General features: G+C 40.4%; 1 protein-coding gene across 5 annotated transcripts in view; it reads right to left on the bottom strand.

Annotated features, from left to right (window-relative positions):
- VEPH1 (ventricular zone expressed PH domain containing 1) overlaps positions 1–18,206 on the bottom strand; it is a 288,546-nt gene that overhangs the window by 137,446 nt on the left and 132,894 nt on the right. For all 5 annotated transcript variants that reach the window (XM_070374201.1, XM_070374213.1, XM_070374197.1 and 2 more), the window contains exon 7: positions 4,217–4,437. In XM_070374201.1, the coding sequence (XP_070230302.1) occupies positions 4,217–4,437 (221 nt within the window). The remainder of the gene's footprint in view (positions 1–4,216; positions 4,438–18,206) is intronic.

The following is an 18,206-nucleotide window of genomic DNA, read 5'->3' as shown; positions in this document are numbered from 1 at the left end:
CTGAATACTTATAATCGATTAGAAGGAGACTGATGGAGAGGGTTGAAATGGTGAAGTATTCTGAATTGAGGGAGAGGCTGAGGTGGTGATGGTGGTGGCAGTATTTGAAGAGCATGGTGACCTTTTATCTTTTAACATTTTTTTCTCTTTTTGTCCCTAGAAAAATAATAAAGGGAGGAGAAATGAATTTTTCTAATGCAGACCCATATTTGGATAGTGAGACCCCCTTTTTTTCCTCCTATCTACATATCTCTTAAATTCTTCTTTTCATGAGGAAGTTGTCTATTGCTAATTGGATTGGGCCTACTTTATTAAGAACCATTTTTCCTGTTGGAATGCCTTAATGTAACACCCTGTATAACAAGTTTTTCCTTTATACAAACCCTTTTCACACATATAATCTCACAGAGAGTCAATTGGCCTCTTGTAACTTTGCATGTGTAGAGGCAAGAAAGAATGGACAGACTGTTGGCCAGAATACATGTCTGAGCTTTTACATCTGATGCACACGCCAGTCACCATTGGAAGAAACGAGCAGGCTAGCTGTGCAGAGAATATAAAGTGGCTCCCCCAAACCCCAGCTGTAGAAGCTCTAAACTGAATTCTGAAACCACACCATGAAAATTAGCTAGCAGTGACTCTGCTTGCACACAGATGACAAATCATCCCTTCACGATGCTGGCTTTGGGTTTCTTGGATGTTGCCATGTGTAGGCTGTTGCTAGGTGTAAATGCTGTTTTTAAAGTGGAATATGTAGATAGCAGTGGTTTTCAATTGGGGGATATTTCTGTCTCTAAGGGGACGTTTAGCAATGTCTGGAGACATTCTTAGTACAGCTGAGGGGGAGCGTTGCCCCTAGCGCCTGGTGCATACAGGCCGGGGAAATGGTAAGTATTTCTAGAGTGCACGGGATAGCTCCACAACCAAGACTTAACCAAATGTCAACAACACCAAAATTAGAAATCCTGGTATTGTAGGAATCTGTACTAGATGTTGAACCAGGGAACAATAGATTGTAATATGCTAAATCAAAAGTATGGTGTTGAGAGAAAAGGGCACTTGCTACCTGTCTTCCTTGAATGAACAGCTATTGTTGAGATGACCATCTTGGCCAGAAAACATTCTCTGTGTGGAATGAGCCAAGAGGTGCTTTATATGGGCTCCCCTCCTGCTCCATCTTTTCTTGGTTATCAGCATGCTTTTCCATGTGCTTGTGGTCACTCGAGCTAGACACCTCTGGATTTTCATTCACTCTTCTCCCTTTCTCCTCAGCCCACCTCTCACCAATAACTGATTCTTTCTAATTCCAAGCTGTCTCACCATGGAGGGAGCCGACTGCTAAGGCTCCAACAATAGCATCCTGGTCACCCTCTCTCTTGCCAGCTAAATCCATTCAGGGCTCCACCATGTCAGCCACTTCCTCACCTATCTAGTCCTTTAGTGAAGAAATATTGAATGCCCACTATCTGCTAATTACTGTGTTAGAAGCAGTGTTCATTCTCTGGGTAAAATCTTTGCAAGTCACCAGGTTGCTTACAGAACAAACTCCTTGCTTCTCTGTGAATGTGCCTCTGACATAACTTTTCAGTTTACTCTCCTGCACTCCACTGATGTATTCACTCCAGTCACATTGAACCAATTGCTTTTCCTCAGTCTGGGTCACACATTCTTAAGCTCTTTTATCTTTGCACGTGAGGAGTGTCCTTTGTATTTGGAGTGCCCTTTAAACCCTTATTTGGGAACTTTCATTCATCCTGTGCAACATGATCTGGTACCTATGCAGATGCCTAGCTCATGGAAGCCACTCAACAAATATGGAATGAATTTAAATTTCATCTTCTTTGTGAAACATTCTTCATTTCCCTGGCTGTATGTCTCTCTTGAGCCACAGCCTGCTATACCCACTTCCACTAACGCCTCACATGCACGGACTGTGAACCCTTTGAGGAATGGTGTTTCATGTCTATGTCTTGTTCTGTATCTCTTGGGACCTTCAGGCTCTGTGCCATGCTAGACATAAAGTGGATCCTTGTGACTAAATCTTCGCTATTTTGTGAGGTTGGCTTCTGTGTTTCTGGAATGCTATTTCAGACTGAAAATGATATGCATCATTTGTTAACCCCCCAACTCACAAAATCTGATGCTAGTCTTAAATGTGTCCTGCCCCTTCTGAAATTTTAGTCCATCTTTTATCATTTAGTTACTGTGTAACTTTGGGAAGAGAGTTAACCAGTCTCTGAGCCTTTGTTTCTTCCTCTATAAAATAGGAATAATGATAATTGCCCTTCTCAACTTGTAGAGTGATCATGAGGATCAAATGAGGTGATGAATTCGAAAGTATTTTGTAACTTCTATGGTCATAAAACTTTCCAAGTGTCTCTCTATTCAAAATGTGACAAATACAATAAAACACCTCCCTCAATCTTGTATGGTCTAGACTTCTTGAAAGGACCAGATTTATCATATCCACTCTCTCCCTCCAACCCCAGGCATCCTATTTTATGCCCATCCATACCACTGGCAGATCACTCACTACAATCATCAGTAATTTTTAAATTGCCAATACCTGTGGACATTTATCTATTCTTCCTTCATTTGACCTGACTCCAGGCTGCCTCTGCCTGAGATGTTCTCTGCATTGGAGCCAGAGTAAGCCTCCTGAAACATGGATTCTGATCATATCCTAATACATAAAAATCCTACCATGGCTCCTCACAGCCTCCAGGATAAAATTTAAACTCCTTAAGAAGGTCTTGATGAAAGTGAAAGTGGATAGTGAAAAAGTTGGCTTAAAGCTCAACATTCAGAAAACGAAGATCATGGCATCCAGTCCCATCACTTCATGGGAAATAGATGGGGACACAGTGGAAACAGTGTCAGACTTTATTTTTTGGGCTCCAAAATCACTGCAGATGGTGACTGCAGCCATGAAATTAAAAGACGCTTACTCCTTGGAAGGAAAGTTATGACCAACCTAGATAGCTTATTGAAAAGCAGAGACATTCCTTTGCCAACAAAGGTCTGTCTAGTCAAGGCTATGGTTTTTCCAGTGGTCATGTATGGATGTGAGAGTTGGCCTGTGAAGAAAGCTGAGCACCGAAGAATTGATGCTTTTGAACTGTGGTGTTGGAGAAGACTCTTGAGAGTCCCTTGGACTGCAAGGAGATCCAACCAGTCCATTCTGAAGGAGATCAGCCCTGGGATTTCTTTGGAAAGAATGATATGCTAAAGCTGAAACTCCAGTACTTTGGCCACCTCATGCGAAGAGTTGACTCATTGGAAAAGACTCTGATGCTGGGAGGGACTGGGGGCAAGAGGAGAAGGGGACGACAGAGGATGAGATGGCTGGATGGCATCACTGACTCAATGGACGTGAGTCTGAGTGAACTCCGGGAGTTGGTGATGGACAGGGAGGCCTGGCGTGCTGCGATTCATGGGGTCACAAAGAGTAGGACATGACTGAGCGACTGAACTGAACTGAACTGAAGAAGGTCTGTCATATCCTGCACCATCTGGTCCTTGCCTCTTATTTCATCCCTATTACCTAATATTGATGCTAGCCAGACAGAATGACTTCTGTTTCCAGAAAGTGCTGTGCTCTTCCACATACTGCCCCAAAGCCAGCCTGGTATAATCTGGTAATCTTTCAAGACTTGGTTCCAAATGTCACCTCTTCTGGGAAGCATTTCCTGATTTCAGCTTCCCATTCCTCTCCATTCCATGCAGAAGTAGGTACCCCAATCTGTGTTCCCCAAACTCCCTGACACAATCATAATTGGCATAATCTTCCCACTATTCTATAATTATCCACTTATTTTTTACCTACTCTCTGGACAATGAGCTCTTTGCTTAAAGGAATATGTTTTATCTCTCTATATGTCTAGCCGTTGGCAGGATTCCTGGCATAGAGTAAGTAATGATTTAAATGTTTGTTGAATAAATAAACAAATTCTATAAACATTATTATTTGTACTACATTCTTATTTCTTTACTGTATTTTCTGCACTCAGAAAATTGTTTTGGTTACATTCTGGTTTTTACAGATTTAGAAAAATTCTGGCAAATGTCATAATTTATTCAGAAGTTACTCTATGTTGAGATAGTGAGTTTGGCTTTCTTTGGAAACTTTGATGCCTACAAAAGAAAGCATAGCCTTTGGTGCTATGCCTTCATGGGTTTGCAGCAGATCCTGAGGTCCCGAGAAATTCCTGCTCACCTGTCATTTCTGGCCTTGGTGGTTTCCAGTTGTCGGGTAAGGAGCTTGGAAATGGCAGTGAAGCTGTTGCTCATGCAGAAGATGTCTCTGCTCTGTGGGCCCAGGATGGAGGAGAATGTGTCCGTGATGCTCTTGATCTCCAGCAGGAGAATATGATGAAATGAGTGCTCCATGCTGGCCAGCTGACTCACCAGGAATGGCAGGCAGCTCCTGGCTCTCTCCTGCAAGAACAATGGAGAACACATACAATTGCTGGTAGGGATGAAAACGGGTGCGGCCACTAAGGAAAACAATATGGCTGTTCCTCCAAAAACAGAACTACCCTATGATCCATTAATCCCATTTCTGGGAATCTATTCAAAGGAAACAAAATCATTATCTCAAAGAGATACCTGCACAGCCATGTTTGCAGAAGCATCACTTGCAACAGCCAAGACATAGAAGCAACCTAAGTGTCCACTGACAGATTAATGGGTAAAGACAATATGGCACACATGCATGCAATGAAAAGTTATTCAGCCACAAAAAAGAAGGAAATCCCACCATCTGTGACAACATAGATAAGTCTGGAAGGCATTATGCCAAGTGAAACAAGTCAGAGAAAACACAATTACTTACTGATATCTCTCTTTTTTTTTATAATTTTATTTTATTTTTAAAACTTTACATAATTGTATTAGTTTTGCCAAATATCAAAATGAATCCACCACAGGTATACATGTGTTCCCCATCCTAAACCCTCCTCCCTCCTCCTTCCCCGTACCCTCCCTCTGGGTCGTCCCAGTGCACCAGTCCCAAGCATCCAATATCGTGCATCGAACCTGGACTGGCGACTCGTTTCATACACGGTATTTTACATGTTTCAATGCCATTCTCCCAAATCTTCCCATCCTCTCCCTCTCCCACAGAGTTCATAAGACTGTTCTATACATCAGTGTCTCTTTTGCTGTCTCATACACTGGGTTATTGTTACCATCTTTCTAAATTCCATATATATGCGTTAGTATACCGTATTGATGTTTTTCCTTCTGGCTTACTTCAGTCTGTATAATAGGCTCCAGTTTCATCCACCTCATTAGAATTGACTCAAATGTATTCTTTTTAATGGCTGAGTGATACTCCATTGTGTATATGTACCATAGCTTTCTTATCCATTCATCTGCCGATGGACATCTAGGCTGCTTCCATGTCCTGGCTATTATAAACAGTGCTGCGATGAACACTGGGGTACACGTGTCTCTTTCCCTTCTGGTTTCCTCAGTGTGTATGCCCAGCAGTGGGATTGCTGGATCATAAGGCAGTTCTATTTCCAGTTTTTTAAGGAATCTCCACACTGTTCTCCATAGTGGCTGTACCAGCTGGCATTCCCACCAACAGTGCAAGAGGGTTCCCCTTTCTCCACACCCTCTCCAGCATTTATTATTTGTAGACTTTTGGATCGCAGCCATTCTGACTGGTGTGAAATGGTACCTCATAGTGGTTTTGATTTGCATTTCTCTGATAATGAGTGATGTTGAGCATCTTTTCATGTGTTTGTTAGCCATCTGTATGTCTTCTTTGGAGAAATGTCTGTTTAGGTCTTTGGCCCATTTTTTGATTGGGTCATTTATTTTTCTGGTATCTCTTATATATAGAATCTTAAAAAAAAAAGTCAAACTCATAGAAACAGAGACCAGAAAAGTGGTTACCAATGGCTAGATGGTGGGGGAAATAAGTAAAAGTTAGTAAGGGGTACAAACTTTCAGTTATAAGATGAATAGGGGTTTGAGAGGCTAATGTATAACATGGTGACCACAGTCGCTAACACAGTATCATGGAACTGAAATTTGCTAAAATATACGGGATAATGGATGGGTTAGTTAAATTGATGAGAGGAATCCTTTGATATACATATATGTATATCAAATCATCATGGTGTACACCTTAAATATCTTATAACTTTACTTGTTAATCATACCTTAATAAAGCTGGCAGGGGGTAGGAGGGAGTGGAGAATAATGAAGAACTAAGGCCTGTATTTCAAAAGAAAGTCAGAGTCCCATGACCTGCAGATGACAGCTCTATGGGGAGTATACTTACAGAGCTAGCTGAAGCTAACAATGTTTCATTCATGATGCCTCTGAATTGGCTTCTTTGAGGTTTTAATTTCTTTCCTGACTGCCAGGACAATTTTTAAAAATTTTCCTGTTACTCCCTTCTTAAGAATATGTAGTTTCATGAGCCTATCTTGCCATGTCCAAAGCTCTCAACCACCGCTAATGATCTGACCTCACACATCCACCCTTCCGGACTATAGTTCTTCCTGGGGGCCAAGGTTCCATGCCAGTGACTCACTAACTCCACACGGACACGGGAGGCCTGATCAGTGGCACCCTCCAGCCATCCACCTGTCGGATGATGGCAGGCACCATACTACCTCTTCTCCACAGGGTATCTTCACTCATCTATTCACTTTAAGCATCTGGCAGCATGTTACAGATTTATGTGCCTGGTTGAACGAGTAGATTCTATTAGTTAGCTTTAATCAAGTTAACTCTCACAATTGACTTAAACAGATTCCTTCAAAGAAACTGATGATGAAAGACAATATGAATAACTTAGGTATGAATGAATAAGAAAATGGCTTAGCGGACAGGTCTCCTATACCTAGGAGAACTCATCAGGCATATTATGGGCTGACAAGTTTTAATCCAACATGACTGGAAGAGAGCCATAAAAATTCAAAATTATCTAGAAGGTTATTTGAAATGTAGATTTGTGGCCAACATAAATAATGATATACCATTAATAATGTAAAATATGCTTATTTCATCTTTAACTGCTCTTTTAAAATATTTTTTACTTTTTAAAAAATTAATTTATTTTTAATTAAAGAATAATTGCTTTATAGAATTTTGCTGTTTTCTGTCAAACAGCAACATGAATCAGCCATAGGTATACATATGTCCCCTCCCTCTTGAACCTCCCTCCCATCTCTCTCCCCATCCCATCTCTTATGTATTTAAAATTTTTTATAATGGTAGTATAATAGAATATATGTATAATTATAAACAAATATATGTCAGAGATTGATGCTCAAAATCCTTTTAAGTGATAGGTGTACAGGTCTAAATTAACTCTTCCAGCTAGGAATTTCCCTGTTTCCTTTGTTACAGCATTTTGAGCCTTCATTTCTTTCAAGATGTAACTCCTGTCTCCTTCAGGAAGCCATCCCTAGTGACCTCTTCTGTGTGAATTTTCGTTGTATTACAAATTCTTTTTTAAAAATCTTGATGGGCTTCCCTGATAGCTCAGTTGGTAAAGAATCCGTCTGCAATGCGGGAGACCTGGGTTCAATCCCTGGGTTGGGGAGACCCCCCTGGAGAAGGGAAAGGCTACCCACTTCAGTATTCTGGCCTAGAGAATGCCATGGGCTGTATAGTACATGAGGTCGAAAAGAGTTGGACATGACTGAGCGACTTTCACTTTCACTTTAATACTTGGTTTCATTTGATATTTTTGTTTACTCATGACTTTTTTTCCATCACCAGATCAGTACTGCAAGTCTATAATATGCCTGTGCTAGACTTGAGTCTGTCCACGCCTTGTGCTCTGTTAACACGCACAGATTTAATTCTTACCATTACCCTAGGACATGACCGAAGCGACTTTGCATGCATGCATGCATTGGAGAAGGAAATGGCAGCCCACTCCAGTGCTCTTGCCTGGAGAATCCCAGGGACAGGGGAGCCTGGTGGGCTGCCGTCTAAGGGGTCACACAGAGTCAGACACGACTGAAGCGACTTAGCAGCAGCAGCAGCAGCAGCATTACCCTAGGTCACGCGAGTGGCAAAGAACTTGCCTGCCAATGCACGAGATCTAAGAGATGCAGGTTCAATTCCTGGGTCAGGAAGATTGCCTGGAGGAAGGCATGGCAACAACCCACTCCAGTATTCTTGCCTGGAGAATTCCATGGACAGAGGAGCCTAGCCGGCTACAGTCCCTGTGGTCGCAAAGAGCTGGACATGACTGAAGCAACTGAGCACGCATGCAGACACTAGGTGGCAAAGGTGAATGAGAAGCAGTCTCTGCCTTTAAGGAGACCCGCAATCCCCTCTTCCGTGTATAATTTCCTAATGTTTAAATGTACCACTCAAGTCTCCTAAAGGTGCTACTTCTCATACATCAATCAACCTGGCACAGAACTGAGCCTGTAGCATCTATACTCTGTGTATGTCTCAATTCACTGATTTAAGTAAACCTTGTATTCCAAGACATGTATGTGTGTGTGTGTTAGTCACTCAGTCGTGTTTGACTCTTTGCGACCCCATGGACTGTAGCCAACCAGGCTCCTCTGTCCGTGGAATTCTCCAGTCAAGAATACTGGAGTGGATAGACATTCCCTTCTCCAGGGGATCTTCCTGATCCAGGGATTGAACCCAGGTCTCCTGCATTGCAGGCAGATTCTCTACTGTCTGGGCCACCAGGGAAGCTCTAAATGCCAAGATATGACTTTACAAATAAAGTATGTATTTGCAAAGGCATTCTGTGCTTTACAAGAAATACTTAGTACAGAACAGATTTCAGTAGTGAATATCCCTAATTTTTAGTACTTAACTTGGTTTTCAAAGATTCCATGTATAATTGCATTGGAACACATCTCTTGGGGTAGAGGTACTTGCCAATCAACTCCTTAATAACTATTTGTTAAGAACCTCTGTTAGTCGATCAGTCATGTCTGACTCTGTAACCCCACAGACTGTGGCTCACCAGGCTGCTCTGTCTATGGATTTCACAGGCAAGAATACTGGAGTGGGTTGCCATTCCCTTCTCCAGGGGATCTTCCCAACCCAGAGACTGAACCCAGTTCTCCTGCACTGAAGGCAGAATTTTTTTTTTTTTTTTAATATTTATTTATTTTGCTGCTCTGGGTCTTAGTTGCGGCATGTGTGATCTAATTCCCTGACCAGGGATCAAACCCTGCATTGGGAGTGCACAGCCTTATTCACTGGACCACCAGGAAGTCCTGCAGGCAGATTCTTTAGTGCTTGAGCCACCAGGGAGCCCTAGGGCACAGTGCTCTGTGGGACTGAGACACACTTCTGTGAGCTGGATAGCTAACTGAAGAGAAATTTATTCACTGAAGGATAACAATATTAGATGAATGAAAAATAAATACCACTGGGACAAGTTCCTGATAGCCTATTTTATACGTTGGCTCATGAAATTGCTAGGTAACAGAAGGGAAACTTAAGTACTCTTTTTGAGTCTAATATTTTTTTCAATGAAAGCATGAAATATTTTTTCAATATAGATGCTTTCATTCATGCAAGGGTTCTATATGTGAATTCATGGTGTGTGATTCATCACAGGGATGTTTTCCCTTCCTCATTTAAAGGCAAAAGCTGGATGTCAGGGTCCATACCATGTACCAGACACTGTTTTAGAAACTAGGAATACGGCACTGAAGAAAAAACAGTAAAAACTTTGCCACAGTAATGAGGCAGATAATAAACAAAATACATGTGTAAAATACAGTGTGTGTTGGATGCAGAAATGTGCCTCAAAGGAAAAAAGAACAGAATGGGGAGACCCACGGAGGGGAGTTAATGTCTAACAGTAGAGTCAGGTCAGATCTCACAGAGAATATGACGTGTGAATTCAACAGGTTTTAGGATCTAAATGCAACATTCTCAATAGCCACAGAAAACAATTACAGTAAAACATATCTTGATTGACCCAGGGAGGTCAGGAGAGATAAGAACTGGGACATAGGAGATGTGATGCTTTACAACAGAGAGTGCAATTTCAAATTTCAGGTAACGTCCTCTGCTTCAGCTTCAGATTCTTCTTCAGCAACTTTTTAAAAGTCAGTCTACAAACATTTCGCTTGCTTATCTAAGAGGTGTCCTTACGGTTTCATTAAGAGACCTTTTTTGAAAGCACATGTCTTCCTCAAGGTGAGGATGGCCGGAATCAACACAATTCTGGATGACTTTCTGGCCGCCAAACTGAGCTGAAGGGAAAATTAATCACAGCGCGGGAACAAGAAAAGCTATAACTGCTCTGGAACTCACACATGAAACCAAGCCAACCTCACGTCGTTTGTTCTAAAACCTTGGAGTATGTCCACGTACCTCACAGGGGTAACAGATGTGACTTTGGATTAGAAAGTGTGAGGTTAGGGTAAGAAGCGGGTTTAGGGGATTCTGATTTCTTTCTTGGCACCACGATATTTCATCTCTGGGGGCCAGTGACTGCATTTTTTCTGCTTTCAGTCATCCTGCCATAGGGACAGGGTCAACAGCACCTGTGTGCTTTAATGGCAGGGCTGACCTCATCCCTTCTGACATAAACTGATCATTTAATATTAAAACAATAATAGCTGACCCACAGAGAGCACTTAATTTAAGCACCAAACCTATTCTATATGCTTTTTAGGTATTTATTCATGTAATCCTCCCAACAACACTGTGAGGTAAGTACTGCCATCGCTTCCATTTTATAAGAGGGAAACTGAGGCACAGATGGAGGACTAATCAGTCCAGGTTACGCTGCTGCCCGGGTCTCTACGTCCGTGTCTTCACTGGCTATGCCTCCACCCCTCCCATCCCAAACCCCAGACTCCCTGCTTCTTTTGCCTATATTTTATACATGTGATCCTTTTCACTTTATATTGATTTAGCAGTATAAATATCATAAATACCTTATAAATACAGAATGGAAGAGCAAGTCTTAAACTTTTTGGTCTTGGGAACTTTTTACTGTTTTAAAAATTACAGAAGATACCAAAGATTTTTTGTTTATCTGAGCTGTATCTATTGACATTTACCATCATTTAGTTAAATAAAAGAAATTTCAAAAAATGTCTGGAGAGGTTTTTGACTGTTACAATAGGGGATGGGAGGGGATGAGTTGGTAGTGTCTACTGGGCAAAGGCTGGAGATGCTGCTAAACAACCCACAGCCCCCTCGAAACCAACAGTTACCTGGCTCAAAATACCAATAGTGCCAACCTGAGCTAAGTGAAACTGGCTTTTTGTTTGTTTGGTTTCTTCCCTACAACATGTAGTGGTAAAGAAAACAATGAAGAGTACACTTGGTCCCACTGTCTTGATTTGTGCTAAGGCACTGGCAGCTTTACCCAATGTTGCTTCTGTCCTTTCAGTACAAATGTCAACCCTGTGAAAAGGTCAATGATGTGTATTAGTGTGAAAATAGCTTTGACCTCTAAGATCCCCTGAAGGGGTTTCAGAGGTCCAGGGACTGGACTGAGAATTGATGAACTAGAATCAAGGGTCAGCAAACTTTCTGTAAAGAACCAGACAGCAAATATTTTTGGCTTTATGGGCCATGTGGTATCCGTTATGGGAAAACAGCTACAGACAATAAGTAAATGAATAGGTGTGGCTGGATCTGGCTCACAGGCAGTGATTTGCTGACCCCTGAACTAGGTTATATGCTTGCAAAATTGCCTTGGCCATACCATTCATTTTTTGTATTATTCATTTTGTTTGTAAAATACTGTTACTGCTATCTCATAAAAACTCTTCTGTTACTCTTTGTTAGGCTGCATGCATATGTGCTCAGTCACAGTCATGTCTGACTCTTAACAACCCTATGGACTGTAGCCCGTCAGGCTCCTCTGTCCATGAGATTCTCAAGGCAAGAATACTGGAGTGGGTTGCCATTTCCTCCTCCAGGGGATCTTCTGGACCCAGGGTTCGAACTTGCATCTCCTGCATCTCCTGGATTGGCTGGCAGATTCTTTACACTGAGCCACCTGGGAAGCCCTTTTGTTAGGATAATAGAATGTAAATCAGAATGTGGCCAAAAATGAAAACATGGGAGCCTGGTTATGTTGATGATAGCTCCGCTCTATTAAGCATCCACTATGTGCCAGGTACTTGGCATCTGCTTCCTCACCTAACCCTCATGACAACATTGCAAAAATGGTAACAGGATGAAGATACTGGTAAGAGTGCTAATCATTTGATCAAGATTACACAAGATCTGCCTGACTTCAGAGCTTGAATATTGCCGCTTTAGCTAGGCTGAAAAAGATGGCTTAGTGCAGCCTTGTGAGCTACCACCTTTCTCCCTCTCCCACCCACAGCAGGCATCACCAGCTGATTATAGCATTCTCTGCCGAAACTTTCCAAGACCCTTTCTCAACATCACCCTCCCTGTGAGAGGGCCTCAACCCTGGCTGTATGTTATTAGAATCACCTGGGAAGCTGTTAGAACAATTTAAGTGCCCAATAATTCCTCTCCTGCACTCTGTTTCTATTTAATTTCATTGTAATGGGTGGCGTCCAGGCATAGGAATTTTTAAAACCTCCCAGATAATTCTAATATAATACCAGGGTTGAGAATCACTAGTCAACATAGTTCCAAATCTGTGAAAATTTGAGAATTTGCTGATATAGGAAATATGGATTTGGTCCTGAAATCTACATTTTTCTCTCTATCCTTTATCAATTTACAAGCGAATTAAAGAAAATAATATATTTTGCAGCCTGAATGAAAATATTTTAATTCCTGGGCATCTGTTATCACTTTTTTTTAATTGTGCCATATATTGTATTTCTTCATAATTCATCTCTTAGATGTTTCCACACACCAAAGAGACACTTGCAAGGTGCATTAGGAATGTAAATCAAATGAGCTTACTGTTAAGGCTTTCTCAGTGAAGCTTTCCTAGGGAAAATCCAGCTTTTGCTTAGGAACCCTCAGAAGCCTGAGTGGGGACAGCAGTGTTTAACTGCTTGCATTTACATTCATTTCATGAGTCTCCTTCCTAAAGATGGTGCAGCTACTAGCTTCAGAGCAAGAGTTGAAGGGTTAGGATGGACACTCCCCCTTCACCTCAATTCCCTGGCTTCAAGAAACTCTGGAGCAGGGGAGTCAACTCTTTCTGATTCGTCCTGGGATTTTCCTTGTTTCAACGCTGAAGGTCCCTCATCCTGGGAAACCCTCAATCAAGGGCAAGTTGGGACATTTGGGCACCCCACTCTGGAGTGAGAAGGTGTGAAATTATTTCAGTTTGGAGAACTCTGCTAGACAGCCTAATGCTGCTGGTGAATGTGATGCTATATCTGTCTGGGTGTGTGTATATATGTGTGTGTGTGTGTATTGTGTGAATGTGTGTGTTTGTGCACACAGAGTTAACTATTACTATTCATAGTAGCTGTGTTCTACAAAGTCACGTCAGACACTGGATTAGGAAACATGGAAGCACTGTTTCTAAAGGAAATACAGGAGTAGGTTCCCAAAAGCCTACACCCACGTATTTTCATCAACTGATCAAAACATAACCTTGTTTTATGTGTGTTTCTATTTAAAGATGTCTTAAGTGATACAGATCATTAATTCATTAAAATTGAGCCCAGCCAAGAGTGCTGTAATTCATGGACAAATGCAACCTACGTAATTTTATCCATGAGGTGCCTCACAGCCATCTCATACTTGGGAAAACCAGAGAGCACTTCAGCACCAAACTTGGGACATTTTAGACATGAAATCACCAACAAAGAGAACAAAGATGAGAAAAACGTGGCACTAAATACATCATCCTTTTTTGTAACTAGGGGGCGGGTATATGACTTTATCCTGGGCATTTGGACTTGAGGTGAAATTTTCTGGGATGGGAGATTGACGGAAAAGGTTTTCTTCCCAAATAAGAATAGACACATGGAGGGACACATGCCTTTTCTTTAATCAGATGTTGCTGAGTCTACAACATATGCTGCCCAGATCTGTGGCAGCCATTTGGCAAGCAAAAGGGGACATGATTACAGGGTCATGTTAATATCCCAAGGAGGTGGAGAGGAAGAGCCTTATCATCAAGGGTTCCTGATGACCTTGTGGAACTTTTGGAGGGATCCTGGACCCATCAAGTCTTGCAGACTTCTTAAATGAGATAATAAATATTCTTATTATTGAAACTGGCTTTAGTTTGATATGCTATTACCAAACTCATCTTAGCTGACACAAACTCTTCAAGACTTTGGTAGGAGGAATAATGAAATAATACCTAAGAAGGACCTGGCATAGAGCAAATGATTTTTTTTAATGGCAGCAATCAATCATTATTATAAGTAGTATTTTTAATGTGTGTAAGTAAAATTTTTAGTAAGTAAATGTAAGTAAAAATTTTAAGTAAACTTTTAAATTTTAATGTGATAACACTGGAAATATCAATGAATTTAAAAATAAGCCATTCAGTAGAGGCCTAGTGTTTTATTATAAATATTATTGTTGTCAATGCCAGGCATACTACTAGCACACAGTAAATGTTTAATATTAATAGCTTTTTGACATTATGGGATACATGCTGTATATGAAAGAATAGATATAAACATATTTAAGTAATGAAACAGAACATTGGCAATACCATTGAAGGCACCAATGTGCCCCTCCCTTGTGCTTCCTTCTTCCTCTCTCTGAATACTCCTTTGCAGAGAAACCAATATCAGGTTTTAAAAGTCATTTTTAATTAGTGGGAGTCCACCTTGGAACATAAAAATTCTACTTACTGGTGGTGCATGAATCCTGGTCCTATTTTACTGGAAGGCTTTTAGGCTCTCCTACTCTGTGGTCTGTTCAAAGTTTGGGATACTAACCTTTAAAATAAAATTTTAAAGATCCTATTGACAGATGAGTTTATAGTCCCTCTTTTTAGAAATTCCAGATGACTGAGTCCAGGTCATTACAGACCTGTTTCTGCTGGAGTCAGCTGGTCTGTCTGTGTGATGTGCGAAGCTTCTCCACGCCAGCCCCTGCTCAGGGCCTCCCTGAATCACACCCACCTGAAGATTTATAGCTCTTTCTGAGACACTTTCTAGCAGCAGCCCAAACTGTTCCACTGCCTCAAAATTTCCCCTTGAAACAAGGAGCAGTTAAGTGTTTGGCTTTCTAGAAGCTTCCTTTACTGCATGGAAAGTAGAACTGGTTAGACACTAGTCAGACAAACAAAGAGCCCAGGCTGTTCTAACTGTCGATACACACGAGAGATTTCTTGGGATACGTATTTCCAGAGGAAGTCCCACCCTGGGAGAACAGGAAAGGTGGCAGTCCATGGAAAGCCCTCCCGACAGAGCAGGCACAGGAGTGGTGTGGTGGTCACAGAGGGGATCAGAAGCTCTTTCCTGTGTTCGAATCCTGGCACTACCACCAGCCAGTCATGACTTGAGCAAGTCACTTAACTCTGCATGGCTCAGTTTATGAAACAGATTAATGTACCCACCTCATAGAGAGGTTGTGAGGATTCAGTGAGTTAAAAACAAAGCATTCACAACAATGCTTGGCACTGAAAAGTGCTAAATAAATGTTAGCGATTATTGTTTCAGTGTTGAAAATCTTAAATGTAAATGCAGATGTATCTAAATTATCACCAAAACTAAAACAATCTGTCTCAAAAGCCATATATCCCCTTAATTTTTCCAGATAACTTATTTTGTGATTTAATAAAGGTTTGGAAGTTCTAAAAATGTCCAAAACCTCAATACCAGCTCAGTAAGCAAATATAGGCCACTGTTTTGGTAACCTGTGAAAAATTTACCTAGAGGTGAAATTTGTTCAACATTTTACCAAGATAGCCTATTTCTCTTTTTTAAAATGTTACATGAGGGCTTTCCTGGTGGCTCAATGGTAAAGAATCCACCTGGCAATTCAGGAGACATGGATTCCATCCCAGATCTAGGAAGATCCCACATACTCAGGGCCACTGAGCCCCTGTACCACAACTATTGAGCCTGCACTCTAGAGCTCCGGGAGGCACAGCCTATTAAGCTCAGGCACCCTAGAGCCTGTTTTCTGCAACAAGAGAAGCTACCGCAACAAGAAGCCCAAGCACCCCAACTATATAGGAGCCCCAACTCGTAGCAACTGGAGGAAAGCCTGTACAGCTATGAAGACCCAGCACAGTCAATAAATAAATAAATAAGATTATTTTTTAAAATGGTGCCCAGACAAGGATACACTCTTCTAGCCTGAAAATACTAACACAAAAATAAATGTAAAATGCTTGCAAAGTAAGTAGGCATCAAGTGCTGTCAGTTTATCATATTCAAAAGCTAAGATTCAACCATTTTAAATATCAAACATTAAGAGAGCAAGCTGCGTGAAATCCTTTTTTGTGGAACAAAGTAGAGAATAAATAAAAACATTGTTGATGTCTCTCTTAGGCAGATAATCCTCCAATTTTGAGCTGATTTTTAAAATAGCATTCCGAAACGTCACATTCCTCAATTCTTTCTTTTATCCTCTGGTCATGCCTCAAGTTTCTGTATATAAACTTGGAGTTAATTGAACATATTTTTCTTCCCATTGATAAACACAGCTCTATTATAATTTAAACAGATTTATATATTCTAAATAATCATTTAATCCAATGTAAAGGGAATGAGTTCCTATCCTTTCCTTATTATTTTTGATTCAGTTTCTATGATTTTAGGAACACAGTTTCCATGGGCACACGTAGAGTAATAAATCATGCCTAGTAAAACAATACTGTCTAGGCAAAACAATTTAAAAAAATAAGTCCCAGTAATAAATTTCAAGAAACAGCTGATGAAAACAGATGTATCCTTTGTTTTGAATGAACCTCAAATTTTCTAACATGGCAAAAATTAGAGATCAGCTGGACTCAGTTCAATTCCATGCACTTGGCACAGAACGCTAAAGTAAACCATGCCCTTGTTAAAAGAAAAATACAAACAGAAAACACAAAGTATAATTTTTGCAATTATGGCTTTTATTTAATATTTAAATGTGGAACTTACTATGTCTTCCTCAAAGAGGTGTTTTAATGAAGTTGACTTAGGATTTAAAGTAGAAATCATAGAATTTAAATGTAGCTTATTTTTATGCCTTGCTATTTGAGACAATAATGTAACCAAATAAATTCTGTTTTTAATATGATTGCTTTTTTAAAAGGGCAGAAAACTGAACATGGTCTCCTGTCAGTAAGTGTTTCTAATTTAAGAGTATTTTCCCCTAAATAGCATTTGGTGTGGCCATATTTATGTCTGAAAACACAAATCTCTCTTCGTTTGTACTGAGAGTTAATCTTTCAGCATCTTTTCTTTGCATTGACCCCCAAATACTTATAGATTTTAAAGCTTGTAGAAATCTATCTAATTTGAGCTTCAAGCATAATGTTGTTTTGTGGGTTGATAAAGGATTTAGAGGTCGGATTTACTCGTTAAAAACTGGGGGCTTGGGAACTTAGCCTTTTAAAGGTAAATCTTTTGTGTGGGCTCAAGCGACTCAGAATGAATTATACAGAGCCAGAATTTCTTCTCCCACCACACCATGGTCCCTTCATGTAAATTACCTCTCATTGATTATCCCCAACAATGGTTCCACTATTTCTTTTGCTTCAATTAAGCAAACTTTTTGAAAGAGCATTGAGGATTTTAGCATTGAAACATTTTTGCAAAACTCAAAGCAGCAGCCCATCTTTAACTACACAATATCTATTTAGCAAATGTGGCATAATCACAGAATGATAGAAAAAGTAACCACAGATCTTCTGGCCTAATCATGGAAACCATTTTGAAGAAAGTTGCTTATTATGGGCCCAAAAAGAAAGGAAAGAAATAGGGAGAAAGAAAAAGAAATTGTGTTTGAACTTTTTGCCAGGAAAAAAAGAAAAAGTGCTTTGTGGTTATTAGAAAAGGAACACAATATGGTATGATTTAACTCAATCGAACTATACATCAGCTACAATTGAACTTTCCATACTTTACTCATTACATTACATAATTTACTCATTATACAATTAAAAACAAGATGCCTATCTTTCTTTGCACCTACTTATTAAAAAAAAAAAAAAGCCAGGATGTTTTATTCATGGTAGCTGACATATAACTCCCAAAATACAAGTTAGACAGAAGTACTTGGATAAGTATTACCTCATTATGTACAGAGGAGAATGAAGTGGAAAAATGCAGTTTGCAAATGTGACCTTGCCTAAGATTGGCAATTTCCTTAGCTAGGATAGATTA

This window comes from Bos mutus, chromosome 1 (genome assembly GCF_027580195.1).
Source record: "Bos mutus isolate GX-2022 chromosome 1, NWIPB_WYAK_1.1, whole genome shotgun sequence".
In the NCBI taxonomy this organism is placed as follows: Eukaryota; Metazoa; Chordata; class Mammalia; order Artiodactyla; family Bovidae; genus Bos; species Bos mutus.
This window is presented reverse-complemented; position numbering and strand designations above follow the sequence as displayed.